This window comes from Mustela lutreola, chromosome 5, assembly GCF_030435805.1.
Source record: "Mustela lutreola isolate mMusLut2 chromosome 5, mMusLut2.pri, whole genome shotgun sequence".
Classification (NCBI taxonomy): domain Eukaryota; kingdom Metazoa; phylum Chordata; class Mammalia; order Carnivora; family Mustelidae; genus Mustela; species Mustela lutreola.
The window spans coordinates 107,319,700-107,337,520 of record NC_081294.1 but is presented as its reverse complement, the minus strand read 5'-3'; the positions used below and the strand labels follow the sequence as shown (position 1 = coordinate 107,337,520).

At 37.7% G+C, this 17,821-nt stretch overlaps 1 protein-coding gene across 1 annotated transcript in view; it reads right to left on the bottom strand.

Moving 5' to 3' along the window:
* Positions 1 to 17,821, bottom strand: part of MSH3 (mutS homolog 3) — a 198,228-nt gene that overhangs the window by 16,739 nt on the left and 163,668 nt on the right. Inside the window, 2 exon segments of the mRNA XM_059175350.1 lie at positions 2,793 to 2,922; positions 7,111 to 7,297. Of these exon segments, the coding sequence (XP_059031333.1) occupies positions 2,793 to 2,922; positions 7,111 to 7,297 (317 nt within the window).

Genomic DNA, 17,821 nt, shown 5'->3' with positions numbered 1-17,821 from the left:
ATTTGTTTGAAAGCCAAACTTCTGTGGGCAGTTATTAAAGAAATATGTGTGTTGATCAAATAGTGTCTGAAGTCACTTTTGGGACTGATTCATAACATTTTTAGAGGTGAACGAGGTGAGGTAACCTGTCCAAGATTTCATAGACTGGAATAGATTAAAGTACATGTTTCTTACTGCAGGTCTGCTGCTTTATCTACCTCGCCATGAGAAATAACAGCGTATCTTCAAAGCCACCCAAAAGGTCTTTGGGGTGCTTGAGCGATAACCTACACAGGGGCCTCTAATTCAGACAGCAGTGGAGCTAGGTTAGAGGTAATGGATGAAACACAGATGTAGCTAGAAAAACACTGGAGGTAAGCAGGCAATGCAACAATGCTTCAAAATTCTGAGTGAAAATTATTTTCAACCTAAAATTCCAGCCCTAGTGAAATTATAAATGAAGTATGAAGGTGTACTGGAGACTTTTCATTCCTGCAAAATCTCAAAACTTTTCACTCCTTTAGCTGATATTACTAGTAGCTTATCCAAAATCTTTTCCAACCCTAAGAAAACCCTGATTTTATATGGAAATAACTCACTGACCATTTAACTGAGGGGATAATGTCCTCATGCCAAGCTCCCAAAGTTGATCCTGATTAATCTAGACTGATCCAAGCTACCCCTGTCATTGTCGCTTTCTAGCCATTGGTTTAAGGGTGAGCATGTGATTCCACTCTGAAAAGGAGAGGCGACAATGATGAGATGTTAGTGAACATCTGAGGAGAGCTCCCCGGCTCCTAAGAAAGAGTCCCAAGAAATGCTGGTCCCTATTCTTTCTTTGGATATTTGTTGATTCTGGCTTTAAGGTACAAAAGAGCCTCGGCCACGCTGTCTGACGATGAAGCAAGCAAGGCTGGAACATGGAGCCTGGGGAACTGTAAAGAAGAAGAGCTGAAGCCCACTCTTCCTCTGAGGTCCCTGTAATGTGAGATTATTTCTACTCTTACTGTTGGAGCCTCTGTGAATTCCAGGATCCTGTTACCTGCAAGCAAATGCACAGAAGGCGGGATGAGAGAAGTCCTAGTGTGCTGGTGAACGCAGGTGTCAGGACAACAGCTGTGCAGCAGGCCTAGGGAGCAACCATCGCAGAGAAGCAGGACAAAGGGCTCCAGGGGGAATGACTCCGGCGAGGAGAAGTGGAACCAGCAGTTCAATCACATGGAAAAATGTCTGGAGAGGCATTTTATAAAGCTACTGGCAGGTACAGGAAGAGTCAGATATAGACTCAAATAGAAGAACGGAACGAAAACAAGGCAATTACTGCCTTCAAAAACACAAAAAGCAAAAAAATTGCATAAGAACAAAAATGCACTTGTCCTCATACCTGGCTCATGATTAAGCAATACTTGCTGGCAATAACAGTGAAAACTCTGAAGAGGAATGAGGCAGAAAGAACCTGGAATGAGTACTCTGGGAGGTCAGAGCAGCAAAGGCTGAGGACTCCCAACCAGCACAATGAGAAGCCGAACAATAATGTGTCCAGATGATGAAGCAGGAGATGGGCAGATAAGCATATGATTTAGAGATTTGGAAGGAGGTGAAAGTGGCTGCCTTGGGACTGGACGGGGAGGGGGCATGGAGGGAAGGGACAGAGGCAGGGGTTTTCTGCCCGTTAGCATGTGCCTTTCAGCATCATTTCATGTTTAAAATTAGGTTCATGAATATAAATTTCAATTAACAAAATAAAATGCCAGAACACTTACAGGTTGGTAGTCAGTTCACATAAAGGCTTATCACTGACCCTTCCCTGCTGGTGAACTCTTGTTTATCCCACTGGGTTTTAGCTTATAAGCTCCTCCTGTCACTTTGGATGCAGATTAATAGACATGAAACTGCTTCCATGTGAGAATTTATGATGTGTTTTTCAAGACTGCATGGTGGTGAAAGGCAAGGATTGCCTAACATTACATTTAGCTCAGGTCCAGGGCTTTGTTTTATTTGGGCCAGCTGCCTGATTTCTTTTTCAGGTCCATCTTTATTACTTTTCCAAAATAAAATTTGGACCCTGCAGTGTCTTGGGTAATGGATTTTCCATTGCAGCACACCAACTGTGTAAACCACTGCTGGCCCACAGGCTGGGAGCTTAAAAAAATTACTACTGAACAGGAAAATAAGATTATACTGAAACTGACTATATTACTTAGAGCGCTTGAATTTATTTCTGTTGGCTAATGATGTTCTTTTTCATGAAACATCTCATTCCTGTGACAGTGGTCCAGGGTGGGAAGGCTAGGAAAAATAGTGTAGATCCCACATACCTCTTCTAGCAGAGCAGGAAAGAATGTGCAAGCAGATAGCAGATTCTAGGACTCTAGGCTTAGTTCAACCCCTACCCAGGTGGCCCACGTGGGCAAGCCACTTGACCTAACATTCAGTTCCCTTGTCAAGTTAAGATAAAACATATGTTCAGTATAGAATACTGGGGATGAGACATTTTTGAAGATGACTAATATACTTGACTGTTCGGGCACCTTTCCTGGGACCAATCTAAGAGTAAAACCTACACGGCACCTCTGACCCCATCTCCTTCTTATAGAAAAACGAGGTAGACAAAACCCAGAGAAGTGCTCAGAGATGGCAAAGATAAATGTAAATTCTACTTGACCCTAAGCTTGGAGAAAATGAACTTGGACAAATGTCATTTATAATCAACATTCATTTTATTTTTAATAAGCAGTAAGTTCACGTATTCATGAATCAAACACGAAAACCAACAACATTCCTGTTGTACTTACTGCAAGTGTATTTCATACCTGAATCCTCTTTGCTTTCATCCTCAGTGATCAAGAATCCCATGTGATAATTTCCCACCTGTTGCAAGTAACTTTTTTCTAATTCACAAACTGGTGGATAATGGGTGACAAACAGGGTTAAGGATTTCACCTAAAGCAGTAAGACATGACAAACGTTATTTTATTTTTATATTTATTTATTTTTAAAGATTTTATTTATTTGTCAGAGACAGAGAGAGAGAACATTAGTAGGGAGAGCGACAGGCAGAGGGAAAAGTAGACTTCCCGCTGAGCAGGGAGCCCGATTCGGAACTAGATCCCAGGACCCTGCAGTCACGACCTGAGCTGAAGGCAGATCCTTAACCAACTGAGCCACCCAGGTGTCCCTGTTATTTTATTTTTAAATTTTACCTTAAACTTTTCTCCAATTTTGTTTTGAAAAAGTTCAAACCTTTATAAACATTGTAAGAAAAGTACAATGAACATTGCTATACTCTTTCCCTAGACAACAGTTTTTTGGTTCAATGTTATTTTATTTTTAAATTTTACCTTAAACTTTTCTCCAATTTTGTTTTGAAAAAGTTCAAACCTTTATAAACATTGTAAGAAAAGTACAATGAACATTGCTATACTCTTTAACTAGACAACAGTTTTTTGGTTCAATTTTATACATATAATATATAAATATATATAAATATTTTATATTTGGTTTGCATTTTGCCATAACACACACACACACACACACACACACACTTTTTTTCCTGAAACATTTGAGAATTGCAGACATGACACTTCATCCCTAAATACCTAAAATTCTATCTTTTAAGAACAAAAGCATTCTCATATTAACCAGATAAAATTATTAAACTTGAGAAATTTAACACTGATATATTACTATTACCTAACATTTGTCCACAAATTTCCTTAACTGTCCCAGTAATACTCTATAAAGTTTCTCTATATTAAAAAAAAAAATCAAGGATCATGCATGTCACACATCTAGTCATGTCTCTTTAGTCTCCATCAATCTAGAAAAGTTCCCAGCCTCCTTTTTACGTCTTTTATGACATTAATGTTCTTGAAATATCTAAGAGTTTCGTATCATGTTTTGTATAATGTCCCTCAATTTGGATTTGGTTGATTTTTTTCTCCAAATAAGCTTAAACCTTACTGGCAGATATATTACATATTTATGGAGGTGCCATACTCTTTTCAGTACATCGTATCAAGAGCCACATGATATCAATTTGGCCTACTATTGGGGATGCTAAATTTGCTTATTTGGTTTAAGTGAGTGCCCAGAAGATTTCTCTACTATACCGACACCTTTCACCTTTGTAATTAATGACTTCTGGAGTAATACTTTGAGATTGTGTGAATATCCTTTTTTCCATAACACACACACACACACACACACTTTTTGTGGCAAAACTCAAAGTTTTGCCATCTATGGATCATTGTTGCCTGATGATGCAGTGACTAGTAAATGCTGATTTAAAAAAATTCTCTCTGTATTTTTTAGTTGGCATTCTGTAAAGAAGAGCTTTCTTTTCTCCCTACCCTACCTCTGCCATTTTGAAATTTACTTTTGTTTTGTTAGTATTCATATGCATTTATGGATTCCTTAATAAGCATTATTTTAAAGTACACATTATTATGTATTTTTGAAATCCCTTATTTCTTAAATCTTAAAAGAAGCTAACACCAAATCTTGATCTAAAAATTGGCAGAAGAGGCGCCTGGGTGGCTCAGTCAGTTAAACAGCCAACTCTTGATTCTGGCTCAGGTCACGATGTCAGGGTTCTGGGATCAAGTCCCGCAATGAGCTCTGTGATCAGCGGGGAGTCTGCTTGGGAGTCTATCTCTGCCCCCACTCCACCGTTCACACATTCTCTCTCTCTTTCTCAAATAAATAAATAACCTTTTTAAAAAAAAGATAAAAATTGGCAGAAGGGGGTGATTAAATAAAAGAACTTCAGTTTTGATTCATCTGCCATTCACCTCATTAAAAGTCAGAACATGTGCCTTATAACAATTACAATAAACCTATTAAGGCAAGATTTCTTTGATGAGCTGCTCTTAGAATCTGCCCCCAAAGTATCTGTGGACCAGCTGTCTCCATGATGCCCCTTCCCTGAGGTGACATGCATTTGCTGCCAGAAGACCTAAGGGTTTGGGTCATAACACTGCTCTCCTCAAGGCCATTTTCAGCTTGTAGCCGCCACAGGAGCTTCCCCATCCCTCCTCTCTGCTCTCTCTTCCCCATCCCAGCAATCAAAAGACACCAAGAAAATGCAGATTTTCATCCATAAAAAAGGGTAGAAACTCTGCTCCTGAAGAATCCTCTTCAGTGACTTACCTCTAACATAAATTTTATCTAAAAATAACACTTTCTTCATTAACATTTAAAACATCAAAAAGCTGCTATAGAAGCAATGAAAAGAGAAGTGACAAATTTAATTCTGTCATGATTTGTTCCTGAGGGTTCCTAAAGGGATCTTTAACATATCACCAAACTGCTTTTGGTAGCCAGGCTCCAACATGGCCTCCCAATGCTCGTGTTCTTGAGCAGTGAATTCCCACAGTGAATCAAGGCTGGCCCTTGTGCTCAACAGAATGTGATGGTAGTGACGGTGTGTGGCTTGTGAAGCTAGGTCATAAAACGCATTTTGTCATAAATGCATAAAATGCTCGGGCCACTTGGAATGGTTCTTCTGGGAGCTGGCAGAAGCCATATTCAAATGGCCCCATGGAGAGAGGTTCACAGAGAAAGAAAATGAGAGCCCTGGGCAACTGCCAGCACTAATTTGCCAGCAGCGAGCAAGCCACATTGGAAAGGGTCCTCCAGCCCCAGTCAGGCCTTCAGATGACTCCCTGACCACAACCTCAGGAGAGAGCCTGAGCCAAAACCACCCAACTAAGGTGCTCACAAATTCCTTACCTCCAGACCCCTGAGAGATCTAACAGATGATTATTGCTGTTTTAAGTCACTTAGTCTTGGGGTAATTTGTTATGTATCACAGTAACTGATAAGCACTTGGAGCAATGAAATCAAGCTCAGAGGGGGCTGTCAAATTCAGTCTGTCATGATTCATTCCTGAAGGTTCTTAAATCAATGTTTAGAATATGTTTGGGAGGCAGTGACAGGACTTTCCTGAACCTGTGATATGCAGTTTCTACGATAATTAAAGAGATGTTCCTGAGTTCTTACAAATAAAGAATTTTTTTAAGAAAAATTAAAAGTATTTATTTTAAAGTCGAAAACATGCCACCGTTAACTATATAAGCTAACTAAATGTTCAAACAAAAACAGGCCCACAGAAGTTTAAAGAAAAGGGGAGTTATTTTTGCATCCTGTGCTGTGCAAAGGAATAGGAGTAAAAAATATGCTTTTACTGGTTATGTAAGGAAGAGAAGGAGAAATGAAAAGGGAGGAAAGACCCATAGGAAAGAGTTTTAAAAGCAGAGAACAAAATACTAAGAGAAAAACCGAAGACCGACAAGGTTCCGGACAGGTGCCAAGAAGGAGAGGCAGAGGAGGAGAGGCGAGAATGAAGAGAGAGAGAGCATTAATAAAGCGGAGAGCTTGATGGAGATGACAAGGATGGAGGATTTAACACAAACAAAACTTCACACCAAGAGGCTCAGACCTGCCCTCTGGAAAAAACAGATATGCATTCAAAGAGTGAAAGAAAGGCACAAAGACATGAGATTAAATCTCTTCTACCAAGGCCCTGTAGGATATTGCTCAAAAAAGGATTTCATAGGTTAAAATGGCTCTATCTCATTTTTGTCCTTTCCTTAAGGACTGGGTTGCAAGTTGGGGTTGGGGGGGGTGTCCCTGCTTTTAATTCAGAGTTTGCCAAGGATAATGAAAACAGTTCTGGGGGGAAATACTGCCAGAGAGGCCTTTACTCTGTTTCAGCAAAAGCAAAGAAGACACATCAAAGAATTACAGACATGATGTAGGGCTAATCCATCTAAGTTCAATGTAGAGTGTTTTAATGGCCAATTGCAGGTATAGAGTCACTTATAATAAAGATAATTTTTTAAAAACAGATTTTAATTATTTATTTGACACAGAAAGAGACATAGACAGTGATACAGGGAATACAAGCAGAGGAAGTGGGAGAGGGAGAAGCAGGCTTCCTGCTGAGCAGAGAGCCTGACTTGGGGCTCAATCCCAGGACCCTGGGATCATGACCTGAGCTGAAGGCAGTTGCGTAACAACTGAGCCACCCAGACATCCCTGATCATTTTGAATATTTAGAAGCTGACCAGAAAAACAATTTATATGCTATGCACCATTCACATACAAAAAGCTGTGCAAGATACTCACATCTCTAATAAAATGCTCGAGTGTAGCATAAGCAATGGCGATTCCATCATGGGTGCTCGTCCCTCTTCCCAATTCATCCAAGATAACCAAGGACTGGGATGTTGCTTGTCTTATTATTTCTGCAGTGTCAGTCAGCTCTTCCATAAAGGTACTCTGTCCTTTATATATATTATCTGCCGCTCCCATCCTACAAATAAGATGAAGACACCTTGATTTTTCCTCTGAATTTTATTATTAGGAAGCCAAGTATTACTTTATGAAAAATAAAGGATCCCTGAGGGTCTATATACTGTGTGCCAATAACAGCTGAAATCGTATTAAAAAAAGAAAACATGTGTTGGATATGAAGGAGTGCCTAACGTCAAAGTGCACCCTGTAGAAACATTGTGGATAGAGCCTGAGGTATAGGACAGAGCTCCCAAAAAGTAGGGAAACCTCTGACCCTACCTTCTGGGCAATCATCCCAAACCAAAGTTTTGGTATTCCAAGGGAAAATAATGCTTCTCTGTGTTGTTGTGTTTAAAAATCCACGAGTCTAAAAATTACAGAATTAAAGGGTTTTTTCCCTAGTATTTCCTTAACAAGATTCCACAGTGTATTACAAATTACAGTACCACCTTGAAATAAAATTTATTTATATAAGCTAAAACTTTTTATTAGGATGAAAGATGTTTAGTAATCTCAGACACCTACAACAGGTTCCTAAAGTGGACTTCATGGAACACAGTTCTTAGAGATGTCAAGAAATGGGTGCAAAAGATGTAAGGGTTTCTTTCCTGTAAGATTTCCACCATCCTTTAATATTATACTGCACACTTTGGTGAGTGCTGTGAAGTGTCTAAACCTGGTGATTCACAGACCTGTACCCCTGGGGATAAAAATATATGTTTATAAAAAATAAAAAACTAAAAAAAATATTATACTGCACATTGTGTATTTTCTAGAGAAGAATCTACTATACAGCATTTCTCTAACTCATTTCACTGTGGACCCCTAAAACTCCCAGAGCACCTCATGGCAATAATGGTCTATAGAACATATTTGGGGAAATGTCTATTTAGTGTAAAAGGATTCTGGGAGGAAAAAAAAGTGTATGTGGGGGAGAATCATTAAGCAATATTCACTCAAGGTCATGCAGTTAATAGCAAAACTCAAAATTCAGGTTTTCGACCCGCTAACCAGCTTTGTGAGTTCTGGTTAACTATTTTCTTAGCAAAATACCTTCATCAATGTAGTTTTTCTCCAGTAGTTCACATGTGACCTAAAGCAGCATAATGTACCTTTTCTTTCTAGAGAATGTCATGGTGAAATCCAGCCTTAACCATCTCTGGGCTGGAGCCTTGTACTGGGCAGGGAAGATGGAGTACATTGTTTTTCCCACAGATTGGCAGACCCTTAGGAGAACTACTCCAGGAATAAGTGTCATTTAGAAACTGTATGTAACTCCATCTAGGATAACTCTACCATAGATGGGGTTATACGGAAATATATATATAGGGTGCCTGGGTGGCTCAGTTGGTTAAGCAACTGCCTTCAGCTCAGGTCATGATCCCGGAGTCCTGGGATCAAGTCCCGCATCGGCCTCTCAGCTCCATGGGGAGTCTGCTTCTTCCTCTGACCTTCTCCCTTCTCATGCTCTCTCTCAAATAAATAAATAAAATCTTAAAAAAAAAAAAGAAATATACATATATATTTATATAACATATATGATATATATATATTTATCCATTTTAAAATGGATAAAATTAAAGCACTATATATGGATAAAATTAAAGCACTATATATAGTGCTTTAATTAAATCACTATATATATATAGTGCTTTAATTTTATCCATTTTAAAATCAGTAACAATAAAACAGAACTTTTGAAATGTTGCTAACTTATGAGCATTCTGGTTACTTTCTTAAAGTTCAAACACTGTTATTTATATCAATTTTCAATTTCACAAAGGTTAAACTTTTCTATCTCTGAAACCACTCAACTCTCCATAATTGTAATGTTCAACCCCATTTAACACAGTTGCTTTTTCTCCCTATATGTTGCAAGCTGACAAAAAGAATGAACCTTTGGCTGATAACAAAGTGCTCTGATAAAGCCAACATGGGGGGGTGGGGGGGAAGGCCTTTGATTCTCAAGAATTAGAGTAACAAGCAAGCACTAAGATTTTCATACAATATTTTAAGTATTATACTTAAGTGTTTTCTAGAAAGAGTAGGGTAACAGAAGAGTCTGGCTAGAAGTTTCATGAACTGTAGGATGCTCTTGGGAAGTTATTTTTAGGCAGATACATACACACATAAAACATTTAGTATGTGACAAGGGAGAGATTTTTAATGAGGAGGGGAGGAAAGGATGAACGATCAATCTACAAAGAAACATGCCAGCTAGGTGGTTATTTTGAAAACAAAACAAAACAGATGTGCCCCTACTCAAACCATATTACAAAATAAATTTATATAAAAGAAGAAACCATAAACATACCAAGAGGTATAAATGAAATTTAATCTCTGGATAGGTAGATAGGTGGCTTTATAAACTTAGCACCAAAACATGTATACAGCAAAAAACACATAGGAAAAAGTTAAAGGCAAACCACAAACGGACACAAATATTTGTAACATGTATAAAAAAGGGTTAATATTCCTAAAACAAATACTCGCATAAAGCAAAACAAAATGGTGAATATTTCAACAGAGGCAGGCAAAGGACAGGAAGAGTCAATTCACACACAAAAAAACTCATGAAAATATTCATATATTATGCAAGTTCAAACAGGAATAAAATGCTGTTTTATATACATCAATTAGCAAAGAGTTGAAAAGGAACGATGATATCTACCACTATCGAGAGTATAGAGAAAAGGGTATTCTTATGTGAGACTGAGACTTGTTACAATCTCCCAAAACGCAATTTAGTGATGTCTGTCAGAAGTCTTTCACAACCCATAAATTTCACTCCAGGAATTAACACTATGGAAATTATTGCAGAGGTATGAAAAATGCATGTACAAATATATTCCTTAGTGTTATCCAGTGAAAACCTGGAAAAATCAAATGCCTAAAGAAAAAAAAAAGAGCAGTAATAGTAGGATGGAAAACTCTGCAGCCAGTAGAAGTGGCATGTTTGAACTTACGACATCGGAAAATGGTCACAACATATCTTATGTGAAAACACGAGGTCACCAGAAAGTGTCTAGAGTTAGTGGAGGGATCTGTGAGGGCAAGAGGCCTGTCCAGCTGCTGAGGGAGCACAGGCCGGTGCTAAGAACATCTTTAGCAGTGTTCCATACAGACACAAGGACAGCACCCAAAATTAAAGAAAAATCAAGGAGAATTGAGGAAAACTGACAGGAGGATAGAGAAGGACTGACAACAACCAACAAAACAACTACCACAGAGGAAATGAATAAAAATATAATTCACTAAATAGAGTTAAAACAAACAAAACCTCTATTTGGTGTCCTCAGAGAGATTAAGAACACTGAAGCCTTAAAATAAAACAGGCTACCAAAAAAAGGAACAGCTGGAGAACAAAACATCTTGTAAATTAAAAATATGATGACTGAAAAAATTCACTGTATAGGCGGGATTAAAATTAGATACTGTGGAGGACCACGGTTTTAATCTGAAAGATAAATTCAAAGAATTCTCTGAGACCAGTAAACAGATCAAGAAATGAAAAATATACACAAATAATTTCAACATAGTCAGTTTCTGAGAGTTTAAATCCCACCCAACAGGAAGTACAGAAGCCAGACACAAGAAAAGTAGTAATATCATAGAAGAAATAAGACACGCATCTTCAAATGGAAAGTTTCCACAAAATGCCAAATAAGATTAATAAGACAAGACTTATACCGGTAAAATCTTAGAAATGACAGAAATTTTAAGAAAGATCCTAAACACTTCAGAGAGAGAGAAAAAAAAAATTCCTAAGGATGAGAATAAGGTGCCACCAAACTTTTTATCTATAATGAATGCCAAACTAGAAGATAAGGGAGCAATTCCTTTACATTTAGAATCTGGGAGTTTATATCCATTTAACCTTGCAAAACAGATATGAAGACAAAATAAAGCTTATCTTAGACTTTCAAGAACTCTGAGTTCTCATGAATAAACTGCTCAAAGAGAGATAGAGACCAAAAAGGGAAAAGAGCATTTGAGAGGAAAACACAAGATATAGCGAATAGGAGAAGTGCAAAAAGCTAGACAGAAATGAGAATTTTAGAGTGGGGTGCTTAGGAGGGGCCCCTCTGACAGTCAAATACCTTAAGGATTACATACTTTTTAAGCTGTCAAGCGAATGTGACTGTAACATATACACAAATCCGAATAACATAAATGCTCATTATTGGCTCCTTCCATTTGTAAACTAGCCTGTAAAAAAGAACGAGGTAATTGCAGCAGGACAGATGTTGAGAGCTTTTGGAAAGGTATAAGTAAGAACAGTTTTAAAAATGAGAAGACTCATATAATGATAAATGATTTCTTTGTATTTGTAGACAGAAGTTCAACAGCTAGTGTTTAAAGCAAATAAATCTAAAATTAGAGTGAGGACTATTTAATAGACATTGTAAGGTTAACTACCAGCGGAACAAAGGTGGGATCCTTGAGAGCAACTGCTTTGAGTGCAGTGGTCTAGGGTTCAGTGCCAGAGGTGCTGGGAGTTTGGGGGGGGGGGGAGCCTTTTAGTTTTCAGTTGTATGCTCCCTGTACCATTTGAGCTCCCTTCTATTGTGACCAGGCATTGCTCCTGTAATCATTGTTTTTAATAAAAATGACATTTTTATTAAAAACAATAAAAATGTCATTTTTATTAAAAACTGCCTGTGCAGAAAAAAATATAGAAGGTTATCAACGTGGTTAGAGTTATTGTCTCAGGGTGGGAGAATTCCTGGTCATGTGGTGACCCCTTCTCTTCCTCCAAGCCCCTAGCAAAACATCTGGTACAAAGATGGAGAATGATAAAAGATATTAAATAATGTCTTCATTCCCAGTTCCAGGGATTAAGCAGGAAATACTGGCCTAACATGGCTGCTAACAAGATTCTATGCTTTTTAAGTGCTCCTTTCATTACTATCATTGAGGCGCCTTTAGAAATTAGTTCAAAATAAAATATAGAGTCAATAATTATAGATAAAATGTATACAGGTAAGTCAGTAATTTAAATTTACATTTAAAGAAGCAAATCACATTTTATACAATAGAGATGTTCAAAAAGGCTGGATTTCAGTCAGCCTAATAAGTGAATTCTTATTTTAGGCCTTAGGCCTTGAAATTGAACTTTCTATACATCTATCACTTGGCATTAAAAAATCAGCTGTCACATTGAGAAAGGAAGTTCTGGCCTAGAAGATGGAGTGAAAACTTTTTAAAAAGTCATGCAATTTATAAATTATGTAATGTAGCCAAATATGGTAGAAAAGGTAACTTGAGGGAAGAGACCGGTGCTCTAGTCCTGGCTTGGCCACTAAGTACCGTGTCATCTTAGCCAAGTTAGGTTACCTTCCTGTGTGGTCCTAAGCTTCGTCATCTGTGAAATGGGGAGACTGGAACAGCTAAACTCTATGGGCCCATCCTCTTCCCAAAGTCCCATGATTTTCACGAATGTGTTCATTTATGCTCATACTAGTACAGCAAAAAGTCCATTAGATTAAATTTTCAAATCCTGAACATCAATATCAACTTATATAACTTGGGCAAATCCTTTAATTGAAACTTAACTTTTCAATTAGTTATTCTTCACAGTGCTTGAAGCCCAAATGTGATAATGCACGTGAGAAAGAATGAGCATTTTACTGTGTTCTGGGCACCCACCTGAGTGTTATACCTGCATTATTTCACTGATTCCTGACACACAGGAGATAGACCTTATCCTCATTTACAGAAGAGGAAACAGGTTTAGTGACCAAAAACCCAGTCATTCATGGAGTCAGGATTTGAACCCAGGTCCATCTGATTCCCGAATGTACACTCCGATCTCCTTACTGTACTTGCTGTCAAAGGCTGGATGTGTGGCAGACACACAATAAAGTGACCCCAATGAACTGCACATTCTGGTATTTACCCCTTGTATGATTCCACCTCCCCTGAGTGTAGGTGGGACCTGTGACTTGCTTTCAATTAATGGAATAGAGCCAAAGTGATGGGATTTTACTCCCTAGATCATATGATGTTATATGAGACTACATCTTGCTAGACCCACACTAGAGACTTTCTCTAATGCTTTGAAGAAGCATGCTGCCACACTGTGAGAGGGCCATGGGAAAAGGATCTGTGAGTGGTCTCCAGGAGCTGAAAGCAGTCCCTAGCCAAAAGCCAACCAGAGGACTCAGTCCTATCATCTCAAGGTGATGGATTCTGCCAGCAACTTGAATGACCTTGTAAGTGGATCCATCCCCAGTTCAGCCTCCAGATGAGAACTCTGCACAGGACCCACCGAAACTACAGAAACCACAGAAACTCTGAAATAATATGCTGTTTCTTTTAGCTGCTGAGTTTGTGACAGTTTGTTACACAACACAGAAAACTAATTCAGTACCTTTACTCTGTAAGTATAAAAAATGAGAATTTGGTGTTCTCTTTGGATTCTTCTTGGTCTCTTAATCTACAGTATCCAGTCCTTAGTACTCTCCTTTCAATCCCACTGATGTTTCATTAATTTATATTCATTGATCTGAGTTATTCCGATAACCTTTTCTATCTTCAATTTCTCTAACAGCTATTCTATTTTTCACCTTACCACCAGACTCCTATTTTAAAATCAACTGAGTCATGTTGGAAATAAGTATAATAAGTCAGCCACAAAAGGACAAATACTGACTCCACTTATGTGAGGTCTCTAAAATAAACAAACTTGGGGTGTGGGGGTGGCTCAGTTGGTTAAGCCGCTGCCTTCGGTTCAGGTCATGATCCCAGGGTCCTGGGATCAAGTCCCACATTGGGCTCCCTGCTCAGCGGGGAGTCTGCTTTTCCCTGACTCTCCCCCTTCTCGAGCTCTCTCTCTCAAATAAATTTTTAAAAAATCTTAAAAAAACAAAAATAAAACAAACGAACTCATAGAAACAGAGAAGTGTAATGTGGTTGCCAAGGGCTGGGGTGGGGGTGAGGAAAGAATGGGAGTTGCTAATCCACAGGCATATAGTTCTGATTTTCCAACATGAGTAGGTGCTAGAGATCTGCAGCACAACATTGTTCCTACACTCAACAAAAATGCATCGTACACTTAAAAACCTGCTAAGAGGGCAGATCTCATGTTAACTGGTCTTATCACAATCAAAGAATTTTGGGGGGATCTATGATAAAAGAAAAATAAGAGGGTGTCTCAAACTGGACAACAGCTTTTTCTGCAATGTTAGCGAAAAGTTGATGTTGCATGAATGCATTTAAAAGTTTACATGTACATTTTTCTAATCTTAATACTAATTACTGAGTTTAATCACTGACAACTGCAGCATACAGAGACAGACTGAACCTATCCAAGTGGCATCAGGACATAAAGGTTGAGTGAGTAGACAAGTTCCAGAGCACTGTGCTTCAGCTTCCCCATCTGTAAGAAGTGACAACAGTATTGCCTGCTTTTCTACTTCTTACGAAGGTTATGAGAAATAAATAAGTTAATTTCTTAATTTTTTATAAAACAAAACAAACATACAGTGGTTTCTTAATGCCTGGAAAATAAAACCCTAAATTCCTAGCATGGTTTATAAGGCCTTCTGAGTCTCTGCCCTTAAACCTCTCTCCATTCTCTTCTTCTACCCAACCCATGAGTCAAGAGCAAACAACGTGAGTGTCCAAACTTAAAGTTAACAAAGGACTGACTGATCATTTGTGGCAAGAGTTGCAAGGGATGAAAGGTTTTAAATTTATGTTCTCCTTTGTACTTCGGTATAAATTATAGTTATCCTTGTCCACTGTTGCTGAGTTTATTCTAAAATTATAACGTACAAATCTAAGGAACATAAGAGAAATCTAAGTTTTTACTGAATATAAAAATTAATGTTTAATATTTTCATGGAAAGCTTATTGCAATAACATGGTACCTGGTAATTAAAAAGTAGCATGCAATCTCAACAGTATTCACCTGCATTTTCCATTCAGTTTAAAGACACTGCATTGAAAAGAGTAAGTCCAATTTTCACTTTTCACAATAACCTATTTAATGTAAAAGTGTTTTTCTATGACAATTTTTTAGTGGTAAAGTCAAATTCATACTGATGAAGAATAATTTTTAAAAATGCTATTTACTTTCTGCTTCTCCAAACTATCCTTGCTAACGTCTTCAAGGCCTTCCTGACAAGACGAACAGATCACCCATTCTCCATCCCGACCTTGTTAGATTTTGTCACTGATGGTGACCAGTTGTTCTCTAATGATCTTAGCATCAAAGCCTAGATAGACTCTCAGTCATCTCAGACCCCACGGTGAGCATGGAAGTCCCCTGTGGGCTTGATCCAGGGACCATGAGATCATGACTTGAGCCGAATTCAGGAGTCAGACGCTTACCTGACTGAGCCACAACATGCTTCATGGTATTATTGGGTTTCTGCCCTTAAGGACAGCAGACCAGATTTGAGGGCATCTTAGATGTACTTTTATTATGCAATGTTCCTAACTACCATTAGGCCACTGATTTTCAGTATCTTTTTAGCTGTTAAATCCCTTGCTCAAATGAAATTTCACAGAGAAACTCACTACAGATTAGATAAAAGGCATGCTGATTTGGTCCCGACATAGTCCTGTAAGGCCCCTTCTCTCATCCGGAAGGAGCTCTGGGGGGCTCTCAAGACCCTGTACAACAGTTTGAAAGCCATTGCCTCAGCAGGCAACACATTTTCTATTACAATTATATTTTTTCCACAGCACATGATGAGAAAGGAACAGTGGTGCCCGGCAGACACTGAAGACAGACCAGCTTGCTAACCAGTCACTGAGGAGACTAGGGAAGCGTGAGCTTCTGACTGTGGGAAATGTTTACAGATAAAATATTTTCTGCTAACTACCCTTAAGGAATATAGTTTATTTTTCCAATAAATTTCAGCAGTATAGTTATTTTGATGGACACAGAATTTTATAACTAAACACATTTTCCTTTTCGCCTTGGTTACTAAAAACTGAATGACACCGTATAATAACAAACAGCAAATCTCACTTTATTTTTCTTAACTCACTATCTATGTTTCTCTCCTTACGTTCTCTTTATTCCAGGGTCTTTAGATACCATTCTACTTTCCTATTATCTTGCTAACTTGTACATATCCCAGAAAAACACCAAAAAAAGTTTTTGAAGACATTATAAATTAATATATTTTTTATAACATTTTATTACTTCAACAAGCACTTTACAAGACACAATACTGGACAATGATTCTTACGTTTTTCAAAATGTTAAAATATGTTAGAAATTTAAGGCCTTCTAGAACACATGTCATTATTATTCTGTCTGTATTTATAGTCAAAAGTAGTAAAAAAAATGCCTTCTTTAGGTTTCGTCTTAGAGTTAGTTTGCTCTGAGTACACAGGTTACAGTTATGTGATTAAGAAAAAAAAATCAGTCTGATATTTTTAGGAGTGGCGGTTGACTAATCTTTCTAATCCCCTACTCCCTCCTCGCCTATAACCCTTAAATAGGTCAACAAAGCTTAATAAAGCACTAATGGAGAAAAGAAATTGATAGTTTCTAAAACCAGTTTCTAAAATACAGAACAGTTACATGAAAATTTGAAAAAAGAGTTTGTTTTTTTGAGATCTTGGTATTTTGAGGTAACATTCTGGATGTTTTTCAATTGTAGCTAACAGGGTGGGCCTCTGTCCCTTCAAATCACAATTTCCAAGTCTTACACAAGGAAAATGCTAGCATGAGGGAGAAGTGCTGTAATTAACAAAGAAAAAGTTTTTCTTATTGAACGATCAATACTGGAGCTCAAATATAAAAATCACTGAATAGAGGCAATAATTATATTATATTTGGATTTTGGGACATATTTAAGTGCTTCAAAAATTGTGGTAAAAAATATATAAATAAAGTTTACTACTTACCATTTTTCAGGTACACAATTCTGTGGTATTAATAAGCACATTCAAATGTTGTGCAACCATCACCACCATCCATTACTAGATCTTTTCATCATCCCAAAAAAGAAATTCTGTACTCATTATAAAAACAAACTTGCTATTCTCTCCTTCCCGCCAGCCCATGGTAAACTCTATTCTATTTTCTGTCCTTATGAATTTGCCTATTCTAGCTTCCTCATGTAAGTGGAATGTCTTATTTGTCCTTCAAGTGCTCTGTATAGGAGGAGGACTTTTGTGTTGGCTTATTTTGCCTTCTTCTTGAAATTAAAGATGTTTTCCTATTTACTTTACTTTGCTACAAAGTTAACAGAATTCTGTAGAGTATACATGTCAAAGCTTCTTATTTTTTGAGTATTATATAAATGTACACAAGGAAAATAATCTCCTAAATAAATAAATCTCTAACTTTGGAGACGGATGGTATAAGAAAGAAAAATTTAAAAATTACAGTCCAAGAAAAGAAAAAGCCATAAAAGGATACCAATTACTACAAGATGTGTAGATACTGGATAGTACTTAAAAGGCATTAAAAAAAAAATCTGTGTTGCACTTGATTAAAACATAAACATTAACCCAGAAATGGAATGCAGTCACCAATGATTTACCACTACATTGTATGCGGTTCAAAAAGAGCCCA